This window comes from Ovis aries, chromosome 2 (assembly GCF_016772045.2).
Source record: "Ovis aries strain OAR_USU_Benz2616 breed Rambouillet chromosome 2, ARS-UI_Ramb_v3.0, whole genome shotgun sequence".
In the NCBI taxonomy this organism is placed as follows: domain Eukaryota; kingdom Metazoa; phylum Chordata; class Mammalia; order Artiodactyla; family Bovidae; genus Ovis; species Ovis aries.
In genome coordinates this window covers 176,376,310-176,395,282 of record NC_056055.1, presented here as the reverse complement: position 1 = coordinate 176,395,282, position 18,973 = coordinate 176,376,310, and the positions used below count along the sequence as shown (strand labels likewise).

The window sequence follows — 18,973 nt, the reverse complement described above, 5'->3', positions numbered from 1 at the left end:
CAGAAATGAAATAACAGATTGGCCAGACCGCACACAACTCCCCAGTCACAACCCTATTATCTCCTCGTTCTGTCACCCCCATTAAGCAGCAGCCTAGGAGACAGGATGGTGATCCCAAGTATTTATGCAGCTCGTTCACGTCCACGGCTCAGGGCCCTCTGCCCAGCTCCCTCGTTCATCTTCTTGCGGGTGCCTGAGGGGGACCCGGGCCTTCAGATCCCTGGAGCATCTTAAAGGGCTTCTGTGCCCTCTTCCTGCCTGGGAGACTCCTGAGAAAACCAAAGCAAGACACGGGAACCAGCTTCCGCCTCCGGTTGTAGGTTGTCAGCCACCCACCTGTGACTGAATAGGGTGGGAGCATCGCTGTGTAGATTTTATTAAATATTCAGTCTCTCTCCATTTAAGTTATTTTTAGTTCTGTTCAGGTCAAAGTCAAGCCAAGCAGTTGCTTTTCCTGTGGTGGGGCCTCTGCTGGGTTGTCCTCTTCTGCAGGGTTCTCTGGCCAGATGTTTGGAGAGGAGAGAAGGGTCTCTGTTTTCTTGAGAGAGACTGTTTTCTGATGGTTGCCTTCTGGTGAAATTCCTTTTTAAAATTATGGACATGAGAGATAAATGTTGGCGGAGGCTGTGGGCTTGCTTTCGCTCTTTGTCAGGTGTTAAAGCAGAGAAGTTTTAGGGACTTCTCTAGCAGTCCAGTGGTTAAGACTCTGCACTTCCAATGCAGGGTTGGATACCTGGCTGGGGAACTAAGATTATCCCACACATGGTGTGGCCCCAAAAGAGAAAAGAATAAATAAATGAAAAATAAAATAGAGAAGTTGCAGGATTCAAATGATGAATGATCCAGAGGAGCATGCTTTTCTCTTCCAGAGTTGTCTGTCTTGGAGACTAGACATACTTTCTTAGGTTGGTTGGCTTTTCAGAAGTGGTTCACAGCCCAGTGAGCTTCACCTTTCATTCTGCCTTCGTTCCATCCATCCAATCAGAATTACATCTTTCATTAGTGAATGATTCTTAGAGGCAGTGCAGAGTGCGGGTGATGTTGCCTGGCTCACTGGACGGTGAGTACCGCTGGAGTCGGAGGAGAGTGTGCAGGGTCTGCTGACCCTGATGGGGATCGTGGACTCGGCCCTGCTCCCTCCAGGTTTCCAGCCCCTAGTTGGTATAACCTGGATGAAGGCATTTCTGTCAGGAGCCAGCATCTTTGTGCTGAGGAGACAGGGTGGAGGGGAGGACGCAGCTGAATGGTTTTTAAACAGATGGACTTTCCACTGAGAAAAGCAGGGTTGGGCTTGGGTTAATCCATCCTGGAGAGAATTAGTTCTCTGTGAAGGTGGAGTTGGGGCTGGGTGGGAGCAGGCTGCCCTCTTGAACCCCCTCCCACGTAAAGAAAGAACGAGGTGACATGAAAACATTTAATTATGCTTGCGACAGCTTGAGTGAAATTGGTAATGGTTGGTGTTTGTTCCTGCTGATTGAATTTTAACTGCCATGTCCCGTCCTCTCCACACCAGCTCACACTCCAGACAACAGCTTCCTGGGCTTTGTGGTCGAGCAGCACTTGAACTCCAGCGACATCCACCACATCAACGAAATCAAGAGGCAGAACCAGTCACTCGTGTACGGCAAAGTGGACAGCTTCTGGAAAGTGAGTCAGCCTGTGTGCGTGCCTCTCACCCTCAAAAACTTGCCGTGTAATTTAATTCAGCTTTGATCCAGGGAATAACCAAGCCAAGTGCCCACAGTTTAACAGGGTCCGCTTAGAAATAAATAAGAACATGTGGGGATTTGGGCCAACGGGTATTTGGGTGTCTGATCAAAGCTGTACCTGCTCATCTGCACAGTGGCTGCCCCGCAGGGCCCCTCATCCTTTGCATGTTGAAAGTGACAGGTGTCGGCTCCTCTCCCATCCTAGGCTTGCTCCCGGAAGCCCGGGCCCCTCAGAGGCTGCATGCGCTTCTGGAGCGAGGCATTGCACAGGGAGGCCCTTTGCCACGTGGCTCATTTCCTGTGCCTTCTGTGAGATGGTTCATAAGGGGAGGCAGCTCCCTTTGCCTGGGGAGGACGTTGGCCCTCACATCCTCTTGGCTTTGGTCACTAGTGTGGTCAGTACTCAGCTAACCAGGGAAGGGAAATGCCTGCCTGGGCTGACGGCAGACAGTTTACTTGAGGACATCTTGGTTGAAACAGCATTTTTGGCCACAGACTGAGCCAAGTTTTCCAAGAACGTTGGATTGTTGGGCCCTTGGAGGCCCCTTGGTTCTCCTGGGTGATTTCCAGGCCCCATCTGAAAAAAAATACGATAAAAAAAGGAACTGGATTGGGAGTGTGACCTGCCCACATGGCATGCAAATCCTCTTAGAAGGAAAGCCTTCCTTAGCATGTAGATGTTGCGAGTGTTTTTGGGAGATATGTTTGTACAAGACAGAACAGTCTCCAGGACTTGGAAAATATGCATCTTCCTAAACGTAAAAGTTACTCGCTTTCTGGAATGATAAGGGACTGTGGTCTCATGGTCCCATGTCTCCCTTACTCAGGAAGTTGGACGTCTGACCGCTGAGGGAGCACACGTGATGTATACAAAGAAGAATCCCTTGCTTTCGGTTACTGGACCTCATGTTCAGAAAAGGGAGAGCACTACCACCCCTCTTCAGTTCTAAGTGCTAACTATGTGGAAGGGACAGCATGTCAGCCTATTTCCAGGGAAACTGATTTATTTCCAGATAACTGCCTTTGCTGTAACAGCTAGAATCTTGTTTTGCTTTAGTACAGTGGTTCTCCGGTGGGGACATCGGGCAATGTCTAGGGACAATTTTGGTTGTCGTGACAGAGGGTAGGGACCCCTGGCATCTACTGGGTAGAGGTCAGGGATGCTGCTGAACCACCCAAGAGTGCACAGAACAGCCCCACAGCAAAGAATTACCTGGCACAAAATGTCAGTAGTGCCGAGAAACTAGGGCTGGTTAACAAAATTTATTTCCTAATATATTATTCCATGTGTTCTCCTCTCAAGTAAAATAAAATCAGCTAAGATTATAAATGGTTACTTAAGATGTTCCCCTGAATGTATACATCTTTGTTTCCTTTGTGTCAAAATCAGCCCTTTGTGAATGGGGCATTTTTCAGCTCCTCTGGAGTAAAATAAAATCAGCTGAGATTATAAATGGTTACTTAAGATATTCCCCTGAATGTATACATCTTTGTTTCCTTTGTGTCAAAACCAGCCCCTTATGAATGGAGCATTTCTCAGCTGCCATTCAGGTGAACTTGGGTTTAAAAGTGCACATTGGATATTGTCATTCTCTGCTTCATTGTAAAATAAGTGGATCGTAGTATTAGTTTTAAGACTTTCAAAGCTGGTTTTAGTAAGACTTGAGCTCTTAAAAAAGAAAAAAAGTAACTCCCTTCTCCCTCCTGTACCTGCTCGAAAGAAAGGTAGTTTGTATGTCCACGTGGACTTGAAACTACATTGGTTTTGGACCCAAGTACAGCTTCCTCCTAGGTGCTTCTGGCAGCTTTTTCAGTTTCACAAGGGTCTTCCCAGCTGACTCAGTTGTAAAAAAAAAAAAAAAAAAAAACTGCCAATGCAGGATACTCAGGAGACACAGGTTCAATCTCTGGGTGGGAAGATCCCCTGGAGAAAGGCATAGCAGCCCACTCCAGTATTCTTGCCCAGAGAATCCCATGGACAGAGGAGCCTGGTGAGCTACAATCCATGGGGTCGCGAAGAATCAAACATGACTGAGCCATCTAGCCCTAGAAAAACAAAAGAGTAAATTGGTTCTGAAAGCTTTTCAGCCACCTTGGACAAAGTAATACTGCCACTAAAAGGGTGATTTCCATGATGCCAGTCAGAATCCTAAACTACTAACCATGTTGGCCAAGAGATTTGGGATGTGATTTGGAAATTCCTCCAAAACTCCACAGGTTACCTGACCTCCCATGTGCTGGAAGTATTACAAAAGACGGAGTAGCAGTGTGTCTACTTTAGAATTTGAGTGCCAAAAATCTGGGATGTTGTTTCCACTTTAATGCATTATAACTACCCAACATTCTTTGATGCGAAAGGCCCCAAAAGATGACATATAAATTAACATAAATTCAGGACATCCTCTCAGGCTTTTGAACACGGCACAGTATATGAGAACTGAGCTTCCTCTTTCAAATCTTCCCCATCCTGTAGTGCCTAGTGGATGTTCATAGCAATCACACACACCCTTTAAGTGCAGTGTTATTACAGTCACATTTCCAGAGTCATGTTCAACACTGACTTCAGCAGGAAGGTCAGTGAATTTTTTCGCATCCCTTGTCCCTTTCTCCCCTCCCACCCAGCATTGCTGAGAAGGGAAGTGACGCCGTCAATCCTGCGGGGTTGGGGACTGCAGTGAGTGCTTGTGGGCAGGCACGAGTTTGGACCCGATGACTCAGGAGGTCCTCGCTCACCCTGAGATTCTAGACTCACTGAAACTCTGAAGATAGCTGCGAGGCTATTACTTCTGCTCCACATGCTCCCCACCTTCCGTGGCATGTGATTAGGGAATGCTGCCCCATGACCCCTCCACCCTGGGCTGATTGGCCCAGGGGGTTGTCCTCTGGCCCGAGGCAGCCCCAGGGCTCTTCAGTGGTTGGCTGCCCTGACTCTGGCTCAGAAAGCCATACTGGATCGATGGGATTCTTCACTTGACATTGGAAATTAGAGGGGCAGTGAGCCATGGGGACAGAAATTGAAAGGATGTGTCCAGTGTTGTGATGAGGCCAAGGCAGAAGCTTTCCAGGAGGCCAGCGAGGAGAAGCAGGACCAGTTTAGAAAGGGAGTGGGTGCTGTCGAGAGGATGACGGGGGCAGAACCACAGCGGGGGAGAGCCGTGGGGTGCCTTGGCGGGGTTGGGGGTACTGGGGGCAGGTAGGAAGGCAGATAGGCAGAAACCACCCATGCAGCCTGGAGACAAAGAAGGAGAAAGTAGCTGCTAGAGCTCCTGGAAGCTTTCTTTGTGTGTGTGTGTGCTTGAGCGTGTGCAGTTTCAAATTTTATTTATTTATTGGTTGTGCTGGGTCTTTGTAGCTGTATGCAGGCATTTCTCTGGTTGCGGCGAACAGGGGCTGCTCTCTAGCTGCGGTGCACAGACTTCTCATTGTAGTGGCTTCTCTTATTGCAGAGCACATGCTGTAGGTGCAATGATTCAGTAGTCGGTGGCTCTCGGACTTTAGAGTGCAGGCTCAGTAGTTGTGGAACATGGGCTTAATTGCCCCTCGGCAAGTGGAATCTTCCTTGACCAGGGATTGAACCTGTGTCCCCAGCACTGGCAGGAAGATTCTTTCCTACTGGACCACCAAGGCAGTCCTGGAAGCTTTCTTTTTCTGGACCATGCATCTCTCTCTCATTGTGTTCCCTTGTAGTATTCTGGGTTGTTTCTGTTCCTTATTGTAATGTGAAGGGTATTTTCTAAGATACCCTCCCTACCTTCCAATGCCTGTCAAGAAATAGTCTGTTAAAAATACAGGCAAAGGAGGAGTGGGCTAACTCTTCAGCTCTTCCCTAATTCATGGTGGAGTTACCCTTTGGTCTTCTCCTGATGTTACAATGCATAGTGGAGAGGTGACTGGGAGAGAGAGGACCTTGCTGTCTTGAGTCCAGAATCCCAAAGACGCCCACTTAGAAAGCATCACTACTCAAGACCCTTAGCAACAAATGAGATTGCAAAAGCCTGATCCCAAGTACAAACCTGTTTCTTAGCCCAAGAACCCACAGTTTTAGATTGTCCTCATCTATCTGTGGGGCAGTCTGGTCATTGTCGCCAGCTAATACTTGTGCCAAGAAAGAGGGACATCTGTCCTGTGTGTCTTAATTCAGAGTCCTTCAGCTTCCTGTTACCTTAAGTCATCAGGGAGTAAAAAATAAGGTAGTTTCTTAAAAGTAAGAGATTTTGAAAATTGTAGAAATTAAGTCATTGAAACCTGCTTAACTGAATTTTTCATTTTCATGTTTCTTAACAATTCATCCTGAGCACAATTGCATCTATTGATCTACATCAATTTTCTACTGATGGTAGGTCAACATGTTACATACCATGATATTCGTGTTACTTCTTGATACACATTTGCTGCTGAAGTAAATGTCTTGAAGAACTTGCTTTGAGCCCCTCCGAGAAATAGGAATAGCCCCTAAACAACAAGCTGGAGTTCAGACATAAGCCTGCAGTTCACCAGTATGGGAAGTAATTAACCTCTTTGAGCCTTAGCGGCATGACCTGGGAAATGGGAGCAGTAACAACTGCCATGTAGGGCAGGGCTTCTCAGCCTTCAGAGTGCAAGGGAACCACATGAGGCCTTGTAGAAGATGCTCACTCTGATTCAGACCTTCTGGGGCAGGGCCGAGATCCTGCATTTCACACGAGCTCCCAGGTGATACCCAGGGGAGGCTGATCAAAGCACAGGGCCTTTGGATGCTTGGGGTTGTAGAGAGTGCTTGGCCCTGGGTAGCTGGCTAATCCATGAATAAATCATTCCTTTTTCCTCTTTACTTTGGCCTTCCTGCTCCTCCTGTCAGGCTGCCAGCTCTCATGTTACTTTTTACCCATGCTAGTTACTCATTCCACTAGCCCCCCAGTCTTACTTCCCAGTAAGCACATTTGCAAAGAGTTGCTCCTGCCAGTCTCTGGCACCTGACCCCTTTGAGTGGGACAAGCCCATGGTCAACAGTAGCCTCTCCAAGGAGGTAGAAAGCCCAGTACCTGCCTAGTTATCTGTCATCCTGATGTGTACAGTTGGTACCTGCCAGTTAGTAGGGCATAGTGGTCAAGAACCCAGATGGCAGGGTTCAAATCCTGCCTCTACACCCCAAGGTACGTTGCTTAACTTGACTTGGCTTCGTTTTTCATAGGAATGATGACAATAAGGTTTCTTCAGTGATTAAATGTGGTAATGTAAGTAAAGTGCTTAGAAAAGGGCCTGGCACAGTGTAAGTCTAAATGTTTGCTCTTATTGGCATAATTATTGGGGTCAGATCGGAAACATAATGAGAACTGATGGCAATGTGAGGTCGTGGAGGAGCTGGGGTTCAGGGTGGGACTTGTAAGGAACTGCATTTACAAACCTGCTCTCAGATATTCAGATGCCAGTTTTTAAACTCTGTTGGCAAACTGTGGCCCTTGAGCCAATTCTGTTTTTGTAAATAAAGTTTTACTAGAGCATAGCTCGTTCTGGTTGGGGCTCTGCCCTTCCAGTGCAGGGGATACAGGTTTGATTTCTGTTTAGGAAGCTAGGATCCCACATTCTTGGTGATGTGCCAAGAAAAAAGAGAAAGAAATTTTTTTAAAAAATAGAAATTGTGATTCCCATATGGAAAAGAATATGAAAAAGAAAAAATATATAGTTGTAACTGAATCATTTGCTATACACAAAAACTAACAAGATACTATAAACCAACTATTAAAAAAAAAAAAAAAAAAGACCATAGGTACACCTGCCCATTGTCTATGGCTGGTTTTACACTAAAGTGGCAGAGCAGTATAGTTGCGATAGACACTGTATAACCATCAAAGCCTAAAATGTTTATTATCTGGCCCTTTATAGAAAAGTTTGTTGACCTCTGAACTATACCATGTCCTTTGTAAACTGAGTCTGTCTTGAAGAACACATTTAGCCAACAGCCCTGGCATGGATCTCATCAGGTCTTTTTAGCTGTTTGAGGATTTTTGGTTATGTTCTGTGTAATTAAGGCTGATGGATAAGCAATCCATGGAAAATGAAGTGTGACTTTACTAAGATTTGTGTTACTGTAAAGACGGAGTCCCCAGCCCTGGGCCTGACATCTCTTGATAGTAGGCAGTCTGCTGAGGCTACCACTTATTCAATAACTAACGTGAAAATAAGTGAAACTGAAAGTTGCTCAGTTGTGTCCAACTCTTTGCGACCCTATGGACTATACAGTCAATGGAATTCTCCAGGCCAGAATACTGGAGTGGGTAGCCTTTCCCTTCTTTAGGGGATCTTCCCAACCCAGGGTTCTGACCCAGGTCTCCCTGATTGTAGGCGAATTCTTTACCAGCTGAGCCACAAGGGAAACCCCAACACTATACTGAAAGAGGACCTAATATTAGTGCAGGGTTTACTCTTCTCAACTGTGGTATTGGAGAAGACTCTTGAGAGTCCCTTGGACTGCAAGGAGATTCAACCAGTCCATCCTAAAGGAGATCAGTCCTGGGTGTTCATTGGAAGGACTGATGCTGAAGCTGAAACTCCAATACTTTGGGCACCTCATGCGAAGAGTTGACTCATTGGAAAAGACCCTGATGCTGGGAGGGATTGGGGGCAGGAGGAGAAGGGGACAACAGAGGATGAGATGGCTGAATGGCATCACTAGCTCGATGGACATGGGTTTGGGTGGATTCCAGGAGATGGTGATGGACAGGGAGGCCTGGCGTGCTGCGATTCATGGAGTTGCAAAGAGTCGGTCACGACTGAGAGACTGAACTGACCTGGTGTGAACTGGGCCTTTTGCAGCCATTGTTTAGGGAGTCATGGTGACTCCATCTGAGGCATCAGCTGTCACTCCCTTCACCAGCTTGCTTTCCAGCACAGAAACCAGCTCAGGGAGATGGAGGGGCGTGGCCCATGGCAGGACCAGTCCAGAACCAGGTCAAGGTTCCAGCCTCCCGCTAGGAAACATGCCTCCTGCTAGGGAACATGCCTCCCGCTAGGGAGCATGCCTCCTGGCTGCCACTTGCACTAGGAGCTTGAGCAGGGAGAGTCCATGCTTCAAGCAGGATTCAGAAACCAGGAAGCATGGGTGATATTGGTGCACTGGGCAAACGTTAACAGGTGAACCATTGCTCCTGGGTACTTACCACACACAGAGTCAGCAACAGCCTCACAGCCAGTTCTGCAGAGTAAATATGCCTGATTTGAGCACGTTCAATTGTTTCTGCCTCCAGACCCAGGGGCCTGACTTGCCCCAACCCTAGCCTGCCTGGCAGCAACCAAAGTCAGATAGTCTCATCTGAATTTGGAAACTTCCTTTTTAACTAGCTGACAAAGACTGTGCACTCTTTTTATTATTTTTTTTATTAAGTATAATTGATGTTGTTAAGCATAGTTAAGTGTTTCTTCTGTACAACAAAGTGATTCAATTATATATATATATATGTGTGTATATATATATAAATACACATTCTTTTTCATATTCTTTTCCATTATGTTTTAGGTAGGATATTGAATATAGTTCCCTGTGCTCTATAGTAGGACCTTTTTGTCAATCCATCCTGTATATAACAGCTTGCATCTGCTAACCCCAACCTCGTATTCCATCCTTTCCCAATCCCTGCCCTACTCTTAACAACCATGAGTCTGTTCTTTATAAAAGACTGTGGTTTTAAAACTTCCTCTAAAATGACACATAGTTCAGTACCCACAGGCCCCAGGGTCCAGGGAGTAGGGTGATTTTTTTTTTTTACTTGTAATATACTTTTATTATCACATTTCCATTATTAAACGATGAAATTTCCAAACAGATATCCCATAGAACTACTTTTTTTTTTTTCAATAAAAATGTAATACTACCACAGTTGCTTCTCACACTCAATGTTTACCCCATATTGAAGTTTCTGATAAATCAACTAAAAGTTGAAATTCTGTCTCTGAGGCATTTCCTGGTAATCTTGGCAGTGCATTAGAATGAGATGATACTGCCTTTAATCTGTAATAATCTTTAAATGTCTGTATGTAATAACAGCCATTCAGAACGAATGTGCAAATGAGGGAGAACAAAAACAGTTTCTGAACATGTAATTCATCATCCAGGATATAAATCCCTACAGCTACCAACAGAAATGTGCCACAGCCTTTTCCTTCTCTGTTCTAACTTCCTGCCCTTTTTAATCCGGTCTCCACACAGCAGCGGCCCATGTGATCTTTTTAAAAATATGAATTGGATTGTGTTCCTCCTTTCCTTGAGTCCCAGCAATGGCTTCATTGTAAACTTGGAACACATTGTGTTTCCTGTGAAATCCAGTTTCCATGGGGATTCAGGCTCTACAGGGCAGCTCCCTGCCCCGGCTTGCCCCAACCCTCACCTCCTAGGGCCATCATGTCCCATGTGTATGCTCTATCCAAACGTCACCTCTCCCCATCTCGAATACAGCATCCTCTCCCCTGCTTTTTATGTAAAGCATTTTGTGATCATATACTTATCTTTTTCTGTCAGTCTCTTCTTGACTGCTAAGAAATGAAGCAGTTTGGGGACAGGAATCATTATTGATGTTATTCTACCCAGCACAGTGTCTGGCACACGGTAGGCATGCAGTACCTATTGGATGAATGAATCAGTCTCCTTTTGATTTCTTTTCACATTGATTTATCTGTGCAATTTAGGGTATGACTTGGAAGATTCCAAGTTTCTCTGGCCTGAGGGACACCGGAAGGAGGGATTTAAGGGGAAAGGAGTGGAGGTCCTTGTGCAAGTTCCTCAGACCATCAAGAGGTGTTGAGGTTTTCAAGGGACTTCTCTGGTGGTCCAGTGGTTAAGACTGTGATTCCACTGTAGGGGATGTGGGTTCAGTGCTTGGTCAGAGAACTAAGATCCATCATGCTGCACTGCACAGTCAAAAAAAAATTTTTTTTTTCCCAAAAGCTCTGGTGAAATTAGCAGTGAGAGAGCCTGGGAAGAGGCTGGACTATCTGTGGGAGTTTTTGAGTAGCACTTCCAGCTTCCTTTTCCTGCCCTCTCCCCTGGTGGCTCAGTGGTAAAGAATCTTCCTGCCAATGCAGTGAGATAGGGTTCAATCCCTGGCTTGGGAGATCCCCTGGAGGAGGAAGTGGCAACCCACTCCAGTATTCTTGCCAGGGAAATCCCATGGATAGAGGAGCCTGGTGGGCTACAGTCCATGGGGTCGCAAAGAGTCTCACGTGACTGAGCGACTAAACAACCACATGAATGAAGAAGACTGAATTATTGATATACACAACACCACGGCAGACCTTAAAATGATGACACTGAGTGGAAGAATCAAACTTGAGAAAGAGGCTATACTGTATGAGCCTTTGCATATGAAACTCTAGACAATGCAAACTAATACATGGGGATGGAAGGCAGATGGTTGGTTGCCTGGCGGAGGGGTGAGAGAGGTGGGCATGTCTGCTGTCCTAATGGTGGTGATGGGTCCAAGTTATATCCATATGCCAGTGTACAAATTGCACACTTTAAACATGTGCCACTTTTTTTCCTTGGAGGAGGGGCAAACATTTGAACAGATGACCATGTTGGGGAAAGAGCAGGCTTTTTGAATATGTTATTCTGTACAAGATGTCTCAGAAGCCAAGCTTCTGGGAGAGAAAATGTTCATTGTTACAATGTTGCCCGAAACTATTATATTGCTTTTATTTTTTTATTTTTATATATATATATTTTTAGTTTTTTATTTTTTTTAGTTTTAAAATCTTTAATTCTTACATGTGTTCCCAAACATGAATTCCCCCTCCCACATCCCTCCCCATAACATCTCTGTGGGTCATCCCCATGCACCAGCCCCAAGCATGCTGTATCCTGCGTCAGACATAGACTGGTGATTCGATTCTTACATGATAGTATACATGTTAGAATGCCATTCTCCCAAATCATCCCACCCTCTCCCTCTCCCTCTGAGTCCAAAAGTCCGTTATACACATCTGTGTCTTTTTTCCTGTCTTGCATACAGGGTCGTCATTGCCATCTTTCTAAATTCCATATATATGTGTTAGTATACTGTATTGGTGTTTTTCTTTCTGGCTTACTTCACTCTGTATAATCGGCTCCAGTTTCATCCATCTCATCAGAACTGATTCAAATGAATTCTTTTTAACGGCTGAGTAATACTCCATTGTGTATATGTACCACATCTTTCTTATCCATTCATCTGCTGATGGACATCTAGGTTGTTTCCATGTCCTGGCTATTATAAACAGTGCTGCGATGAACATTGGGGTACATGTGTCTCTTTCAATTCTGGTTTCCTCGGTGTATATGCCCAGCAGTGGGATTGCTGGGTCATAAGGTAGTTCTATTTGCAATTTTTTAAGGAATCTCCACACTGTTCTCCATAGCGGCTGTACTAGTTTGCATTCCCACCAACAGTGTAGGAGGGTTCCCTTTTCTCCACACCCTTTCCAGCATTTATTGCTTGCAGATTTTTGGATTGCCGCCATTCTGACTGGTGTGAAGTGGTACCTCATTGTGGTTTTGATTTGCATTTCTCTGATAATGAGTGATGTTGAGCATCTTTTCATGTGTTTGTTAGCCATCCGTATGTCTTCTTTGGAGAAATGTCTATTTAGTTCTTTGGCCCATTTTTTGATTGGGTCGTTTATTTTTCTGGAATTGAGCTGCAGGAGTTGCTTGTATATTTTTGAGATTAGTTGTTTGTCAGTTGCTTCATTTGCTATTATTTTCTCCCATTCAGAAGGCTGTCTTTTCCTTGCTTATAGTTTCCTTTGTTGTGCAGGAAGCTTTTAATTTTAATTAGATCCCATTTGTTTATTTTTGCTTTTATTTCCAGAATTCTTGGAGGTGGATCATAGAGGATCCTGCTGTGATTTATGTCGGAGAGTGTTTTGCCTATGTTCTCCTCTAGGAGTTTTATAGTTTCTGGTCTTATGTTTAGATCTTTAATCCATTTTGAGTTTATTTTTGTGTGCGGTGTTAGAAAGTGATCTAGTTTCATTCTTTTACAAGTGGTTGACCAGTTTTCCCAGCACCACTTGTTAAAGAGATTGTCTTTACTCCATTGTATATTCTTGCCTCCTTTGTCAAAGATAAGGTGTCCATATGTGTGTGGATTTATCTCTGGGCTTTCTATTTTGTTCCATTGATCTATATGTCTGTCTTTGTGCCAGTACCATACTGTTTTGATGACTGTGGCTTTGTAGTAGAGCCTGAAGTCAGGCAAGTTGATTCCTCCAGTTCCATTCTTCTTTCTCAAGATTGCTTTGGCAATTCGAGGTTTTTGTATTTCCATACAAATCTTGAAATTATTTGTTCTAGTTCTATGAAAAATATGGCTGGTAGCTTGATAGGGATTGCATTGAATTTATAAATTGCTTTGGGTAGTATACTCATTTTCACTATATTGATTCTTCCGATCCATGAACATGGTATATTTCTCCATCTATTAGTGTCCTCTTTGATTTCTTTCATCAGTGTTTTATAGTTTTCTATATATAGGTCTTTAGTTTCTTTAGGTAGATATATTCCTAAGTATTTTATTCTTTTCGTTGCAATGGTGAATGGAATTGTTTCCTTAATTTCTTTTTCTACTTTCTCATTATTAGTGTATAGGAATGCAAGGGATTTCTGTGTGTTGATTTTATATCCTGCAACTTTACTATATTCATTGATGAGCTCTAGTAATTTTCTGGTGGAGTCTTTAGGGTTTTCCATGTAGAGGATCATGTCATCTGCAAACAGTGAGAGTTTTACTTCTTCTTTTCCAATTTGGATTCCTTTTATTTCTTTTTCTGCTCTGATTGCTGTGGCCAAAACTTCCAGAACTATGTTGAATAGTAGCGGTGAAAGTGGACACCCTTGTCTTGTTCCTGACTTTAGGGGAAATGCTTTCAATATTATATTGCTTTTAAAAAACACACCTGGCCATGGGTGCAAGTTTAAAACAAACAAAAATGCAGTTTATTATACACCAATCATACTTCAATAAGGCTGTTAAAAATTAAGTCAAAGTTAACAGTGACCTGTGGGCCTTTGGCCTGAAGCTAAAAATGGTTTTTACATTTTTAAAGTTGTAAAAAATACAATGAATAGTAAATAAAAGCAAAGGGATATATGACAGAGACCATACGTGTTCACACAAAGTCTAAAATATTTGCTACCTGTCCATTTATAGAGAAAGTTTGCTAAGCCCTGGATGAGATCAGTGATTATTCACCTGTGTCCTTCAGAGCCCTGGAGACCAGCTCCTCTGGGCCCAGTTACTACAGCACCTCTGGTTTGTCTGTGGCATAGATTTGGAAGTCCAGTCAGATTTCTCTGGGAGAAAGAGTACAGCTGCTTTAAACAACCAGAAATAAATCTTGAAAGTCTCTCTTCTGAGACTGATAAAATCTCATTCTAGAAACTGTGTCATCATCTAGCTCACTAATTTCGTTGATTTGGACCTAATTTAAATTAATGCAAAATTGGACATGGGAGTTGTTTGGAGAACTGCCATTTTATTTCATAAGAAGATTAACTGCTCTTAGTATGTTGTTTTAATGAGTCACCAAAGACCTTTGTCATTAAAGGATGCATTGAAATCCTTGAAAGGAACATGTTTTTGTAAGCAGGTTAAACCTTGTCATCCTGTTCTTTAAAATACTTGGCCAGACTTTTCTTCCCAGATGAGGTGGAGATAAACCAGATACATTTAAATCTGTTGTTGTTTAGTCTCTAAGTCATGTCCAACTCTTTTGCATCCCCACGAACTTTAGCCCTCCAGGCTGCTCTGTCCATGGGATTTCCCAGGCAAGAATACTGGTGTGGGTTGCCATTTCCTACTCTAGGGGATCTTCCCAACCCAGGGCTTGAACCTGTGTCTCCTGCATTGGCAGGTGGGTTCTTTACCACTGGGCCATGTAGGAAGTCCCTTATTTAAGCCTACCTTAAGTCAAGTTGGCCTATATATTTTGAAATAATGAAATTGGAATCAGTCTTACTGAAGTTTTTCCGGAAAATGTAGGCATTGTGATCATAGGTCCTGGTTTTGGTTTCCATTAGAAGAGCCTTTGGAAGCATCCCTGTATCTCTCCCAGTTTATCCCCCTTGAATGAGCAATCAGAAAAGACCCCATCACGGTCCCTGTGAGACCACCCTTGCCAGAGGCAGGAGTACGTCTCTTCCCCTCAGGGATAACTTCCATGTCCCAGAGTGGACATGCTCCTCCTGGGTGATTGCTGGCCAAGCCTTGGTCACCTGTGTGTGCTGTTCTGTCTGGCCCAGTGCCTGGCCTATGAAAAGGGCAGTCATTCTGCAGAGCCTTTGCCCACATTCAAGTATAAGCTTAGGGGTGTGGGGCAGGGGAACAAGGAAGAGACACCAAACGCAAAGAGAGACATCAGGCATGAATCATTGTCTTTTAAGATTTTAAAGGCTACAGTCCAGAAGATTTACGGACTTTTTGAACAATAGCCTGGGCTGTGTGCTGACTGTACCTAAGCCCGCAGGGCATCTGGCATGAGCCCGTCGGTGTGTAGGAGCTAACCTGTGCAGGACTGAATGCTGAACTCAGAGCTCAGAGAGCCTTGGGTGGCCTTTTCCCTCCCCAGTCTCATCATTGTGGCGGTCTGCCCCTTGTTTCAGCCAGCTCTCTGCTGTCATCTTAAACCCACTGAGGTTTCCTAGTCGACTGGCACATAGAGCACATTTTACTCATCATCCTTCTGTTTAAGCCCAGAAACGTGGGCTGAAAACAGTCTGGAGCAGCTGGAGGAGCCCTGGGTGGGAAGCAGATGCCCAGGTTCTAATTTCGACTGCACCGCTCGCTGCCTGCTTGTCCTTGGAATTCATTTGCCCTCCAGGTCTCACTTTCCTCATCTGTAAAATGAGGTGGAGGCCTGGATGTTCTTTTGTTTGGTTCCCCAGAGTTTCATGATTCTATAATCTGAACTCCTCCTTGGCCTCCTCCTAGTTCTTTTAAGAGCAAGGACGCAGGGAAGAGCACCTCCAGGACAATGTTATGGGCCATCAGAAATAGGGCAGCAGGATGGTAATTGGACCAGGCCAGGCACAGAGTCCATAAAACCCACCGCCTGGGGAAAGGATGGGGTTGCTGGGACTTAGCATTCGTGTATGTAAAAGAGATTTCAGAGAGTCACTGACAGTAAGCTTATGTGAGTCAACAGTGTGGATAATGGACCGTCAGTGATGAAGGATTGGTGTTCCCATCCATTTTAGAACACTTTATGCTCTAGGGTGTGGTGGTGACTTCTGATGGGGTTCCATCCTGGTTCTGCCCTGACCAGCTGTGTGGTCGCAGGCCAGTGCCTTAGGCTCCCTGTGCCTCTCTTTTCTCATCTGTAAAATGGGTGGTAATAACAGCACCCCTCTTTAGCGTTCTTAGGAAGAATGCATGAGTTAATAAATACAAAGCTCTTAAAGCAATGCCTGGTGTTCCTTAGTATTGTTAGGTTTCACTGTTACTGTTATCATCTAGGTAAATTAGACCTTTTGTTGGAAGGAGTACAATGTACGGAGACTCGGAGCTTGCTTTACAAAGACTGCTTGAAGAACCTAGCGTGTTTGGCTGGGAAACTGTGAACGTGATGGAGGCTGTAGGTGAGAACTCCACAGGGGCAGCCAGGAGATGAGGAATCAGACTGGTCCTGGATAATCCACCAAAGGATGGTAAACAGGCTGCTCTTGAACTTGTCGAGCTTTCAAGGAAGATCAGATGAAGTACAACTCAGCCGTCATTGTCCAGAGATGAGACAGGCCACCTGGGAAGCCACCAGCCCCTGCCCCCCATTGCTGCTGGCTGCAGGAACACTGGCAAGGTTTGGGGAGAGGGGTCACTGGTGCCGGGGGACGGGCCACCTGTGTGGTACTGGCAGCCAGAGAGGATGTGTCTAGAAGGTGGGTGGAAAGGGGCAGGAGGGAGGGAGAGGAGAGGGCCCTGCAAGGAGCGAAAGCCCCCGCCGACATCCCCCACCGACATCCCCCACAGACATTTGTTTAATTGATGAATTTTTTTTATTGACATAGTTGATTTTCAATGTTGTGTTAGTTTCTAGGTGTATGGCAAAGTGAATTGGTTTTATATATATTTACATATGTATACATATATATATATGTAAGTATCTGAAAGAGAATACATATATGTATGTTTATATATATGTATATAAGATATGTACATATTCTTTTTCAGATTCTTCTCCCATATAAGTTACCCCACAAACGTTTTTGTTTAGCCAGCACAACATATTTTTTTTCACCACACTGCAAGGCTTGCAGGATTTTAATTTTAGTTCCCTGACCAGGGATTGGGCCCATGGCCCCTGAGATGGAAGCACAGTGCCCTAACCACTGGACTGCCGTGGAATTCCCAGCACATTTTTTAAATTGGGACATTTGCCATTTGGGAAAGTTCATCTGAAAAGCCAGAATCCCCAGATTCTCTTGAAAATGTAGGTGGCAAACTGGACTCTCTTTACACACCATAGGGTGGCTGAGCTGAGTAGTGGCAACTGCCACGTAGGGGTTAGGGGATATTCCAGGGTGACAGTCCTTCCGGGTCCATCTCTAACCTCCATGAGCTGCTCGGCCCCCAGAGGTATTTGAGACTGTGACTTGCCCCTTGGAGGCCAGAAAGAAGCCCCCGTTTCTATCTCCTGCCCTCAGAGAATGTGTTTCTTCACAAAAGGATGAAATGACAGAAGAAACTTTGAATGGGAGAATGAATTCCATGTTTTATCTGGGCCACAGCATCCTTTGAGTGGCCTATGTGGATATCAGGGAAGTTTTGAGAGGAAGATGAAGGCCGTTTTCAGCTGCGGCTCTAGTAGGAAGCCCAGGTTCTTGAAATCTAACTATGAGACTTTGAGTTTTTCTTCTTGTCAAAGCCCAACCCTGATAATACGCTGCCAGAGCTGTTTCTGCCAAGCGGTCTTGTGATTGAAATGAAGTTTCAACTTTTGTGTTGGCGACTGGGGGAGCCCGGAACGAATGCATGGCCATCGTCGACTTTGTGTCTGGGACGTGGAGCCTGTCAGCTCACTGCTCATGTATAATGTAATAAAGTCTTTAGATTCCTTCCCGCCTGGGAGTGAAGACCTCCCCTTTGAACCCAGCTGATAGAGCTTCTCAGGGCTATAGTTTCAAGCAGCAGCTCTATTGTAGGTCTGTGCAGGGAACTGGCCTGGTGCTCTGGGGGTAGCAGAGATTTGTGGGTTTTTTTGCTTTTTTAAAAAAATTATTTCCAGCCTCTGTTCCAAGGAATCACAGGGAAGCTTAAGTTGGTGCTTAGAATCTAGGTCAGTGTTAAACAAACTTGCCCAATTGTACGTTCCACCTGGGAATTTGTGAAGCATCCAGATGTAAGGGACCCTGCTCAGCCTCATCGAATCAGAACTTCCACCAAAGAGACCTGGGAATTGTATATTGCTCCGGGTCATTCTTTTAAACAGGCAAGTTGTACTAGCGAGTCCGAATTTTCCTAGGGGAGTAAAACCTTAATGGCTTCTTTTTCCACATGGTGGATTGGTGGATGGCTGCTACTTGGCTAAGAACCACCCCATGCTCAGAAGACGTGCATGCCCTTGTTTTACTAGGCTGTATCCTGTGCTCATAGCCCAAGGACCCGCCCTCTCATTTCCGTGGTAATAGTCAGTTGCCTAAATTAATCCATGCAAGAGTGCCGAGTTGGTACCAGTTCCAGTGAAGTCTCTCTCAAGAATGCTCGCTTTTTAATCCAGTAATTCAAATACGAATTGCAGGAATTTTAGAAGTTGCAAAGCAGCTTCCACATAGCCTCATGAAGCATGTGTCAGTTTTACAGGTAACAAAACAAAGTTTTGGAGTTGTTGTGCTAAATCACTTCAATCATGTCCAACTCTTTGTGACCCCAGGGACTGTAGCCCACCGTCTCTGTCCATGGAATTCTCCAGGCAAGAATACTGGAGTGGGTTGTCATGCCCCTCCTCCAAGGGATCTTCCCAACCTGGGGACTGAAACCAAGTCTCTTGTTTCTCTTGCACTGGGTGGTGGGTTCTTTACCACTAGTGCCAGCTGGGAAGCCACCTGCTTAGAAGAAACAAATGCACATAAAGTTATGGATGAGTGATAGTTCTCTTGATGCCATGCACTGCAACATGTATTGCATTTAGAGCGGTCACCAACGGTCCAAAGGTGTGAATGATGAATGGTGGAATTTCAGGCCTCGCCGCAGGTGGTTAGGGAGGCATCCGAGGGCCCTCAGGGTGGACAGTTGTTTTCTTGTTGCCTCTGCAGAATCAGCATC

The 18,973-nt window shown here is 44.9% G+C and overlaps 1 protein-coding gene across 17 annotated transcripts in view; it reads left to right on the top strand.

Annotated features, from left to right (window-relative positions):
- Positions 1 to 18,973, top strand: part of MGAT5 (alpha-1,6-mannosylglycoprotein 6-beta-N-acetylglucosaminyltransferase) — a 402,590-nt gene that overhangs the window by 286,153 nt on the left and 97,464 nt on the right. For all 17 annotated transcript variants that reach the window (XM_060410110.1, XM_060410112.1, XM_060410105.1 and 14 more), the window contains one exon: positions 1,514 to 1,647. In XM_060410110.1, coding sequence (XP_060266093.1) covers positions 1,514 to 1,647 — 134 coding nt within the window. The remainder of the gene's footprint in view (positions 1 to 1,513; positions 1,648 to 18,973) is intronic.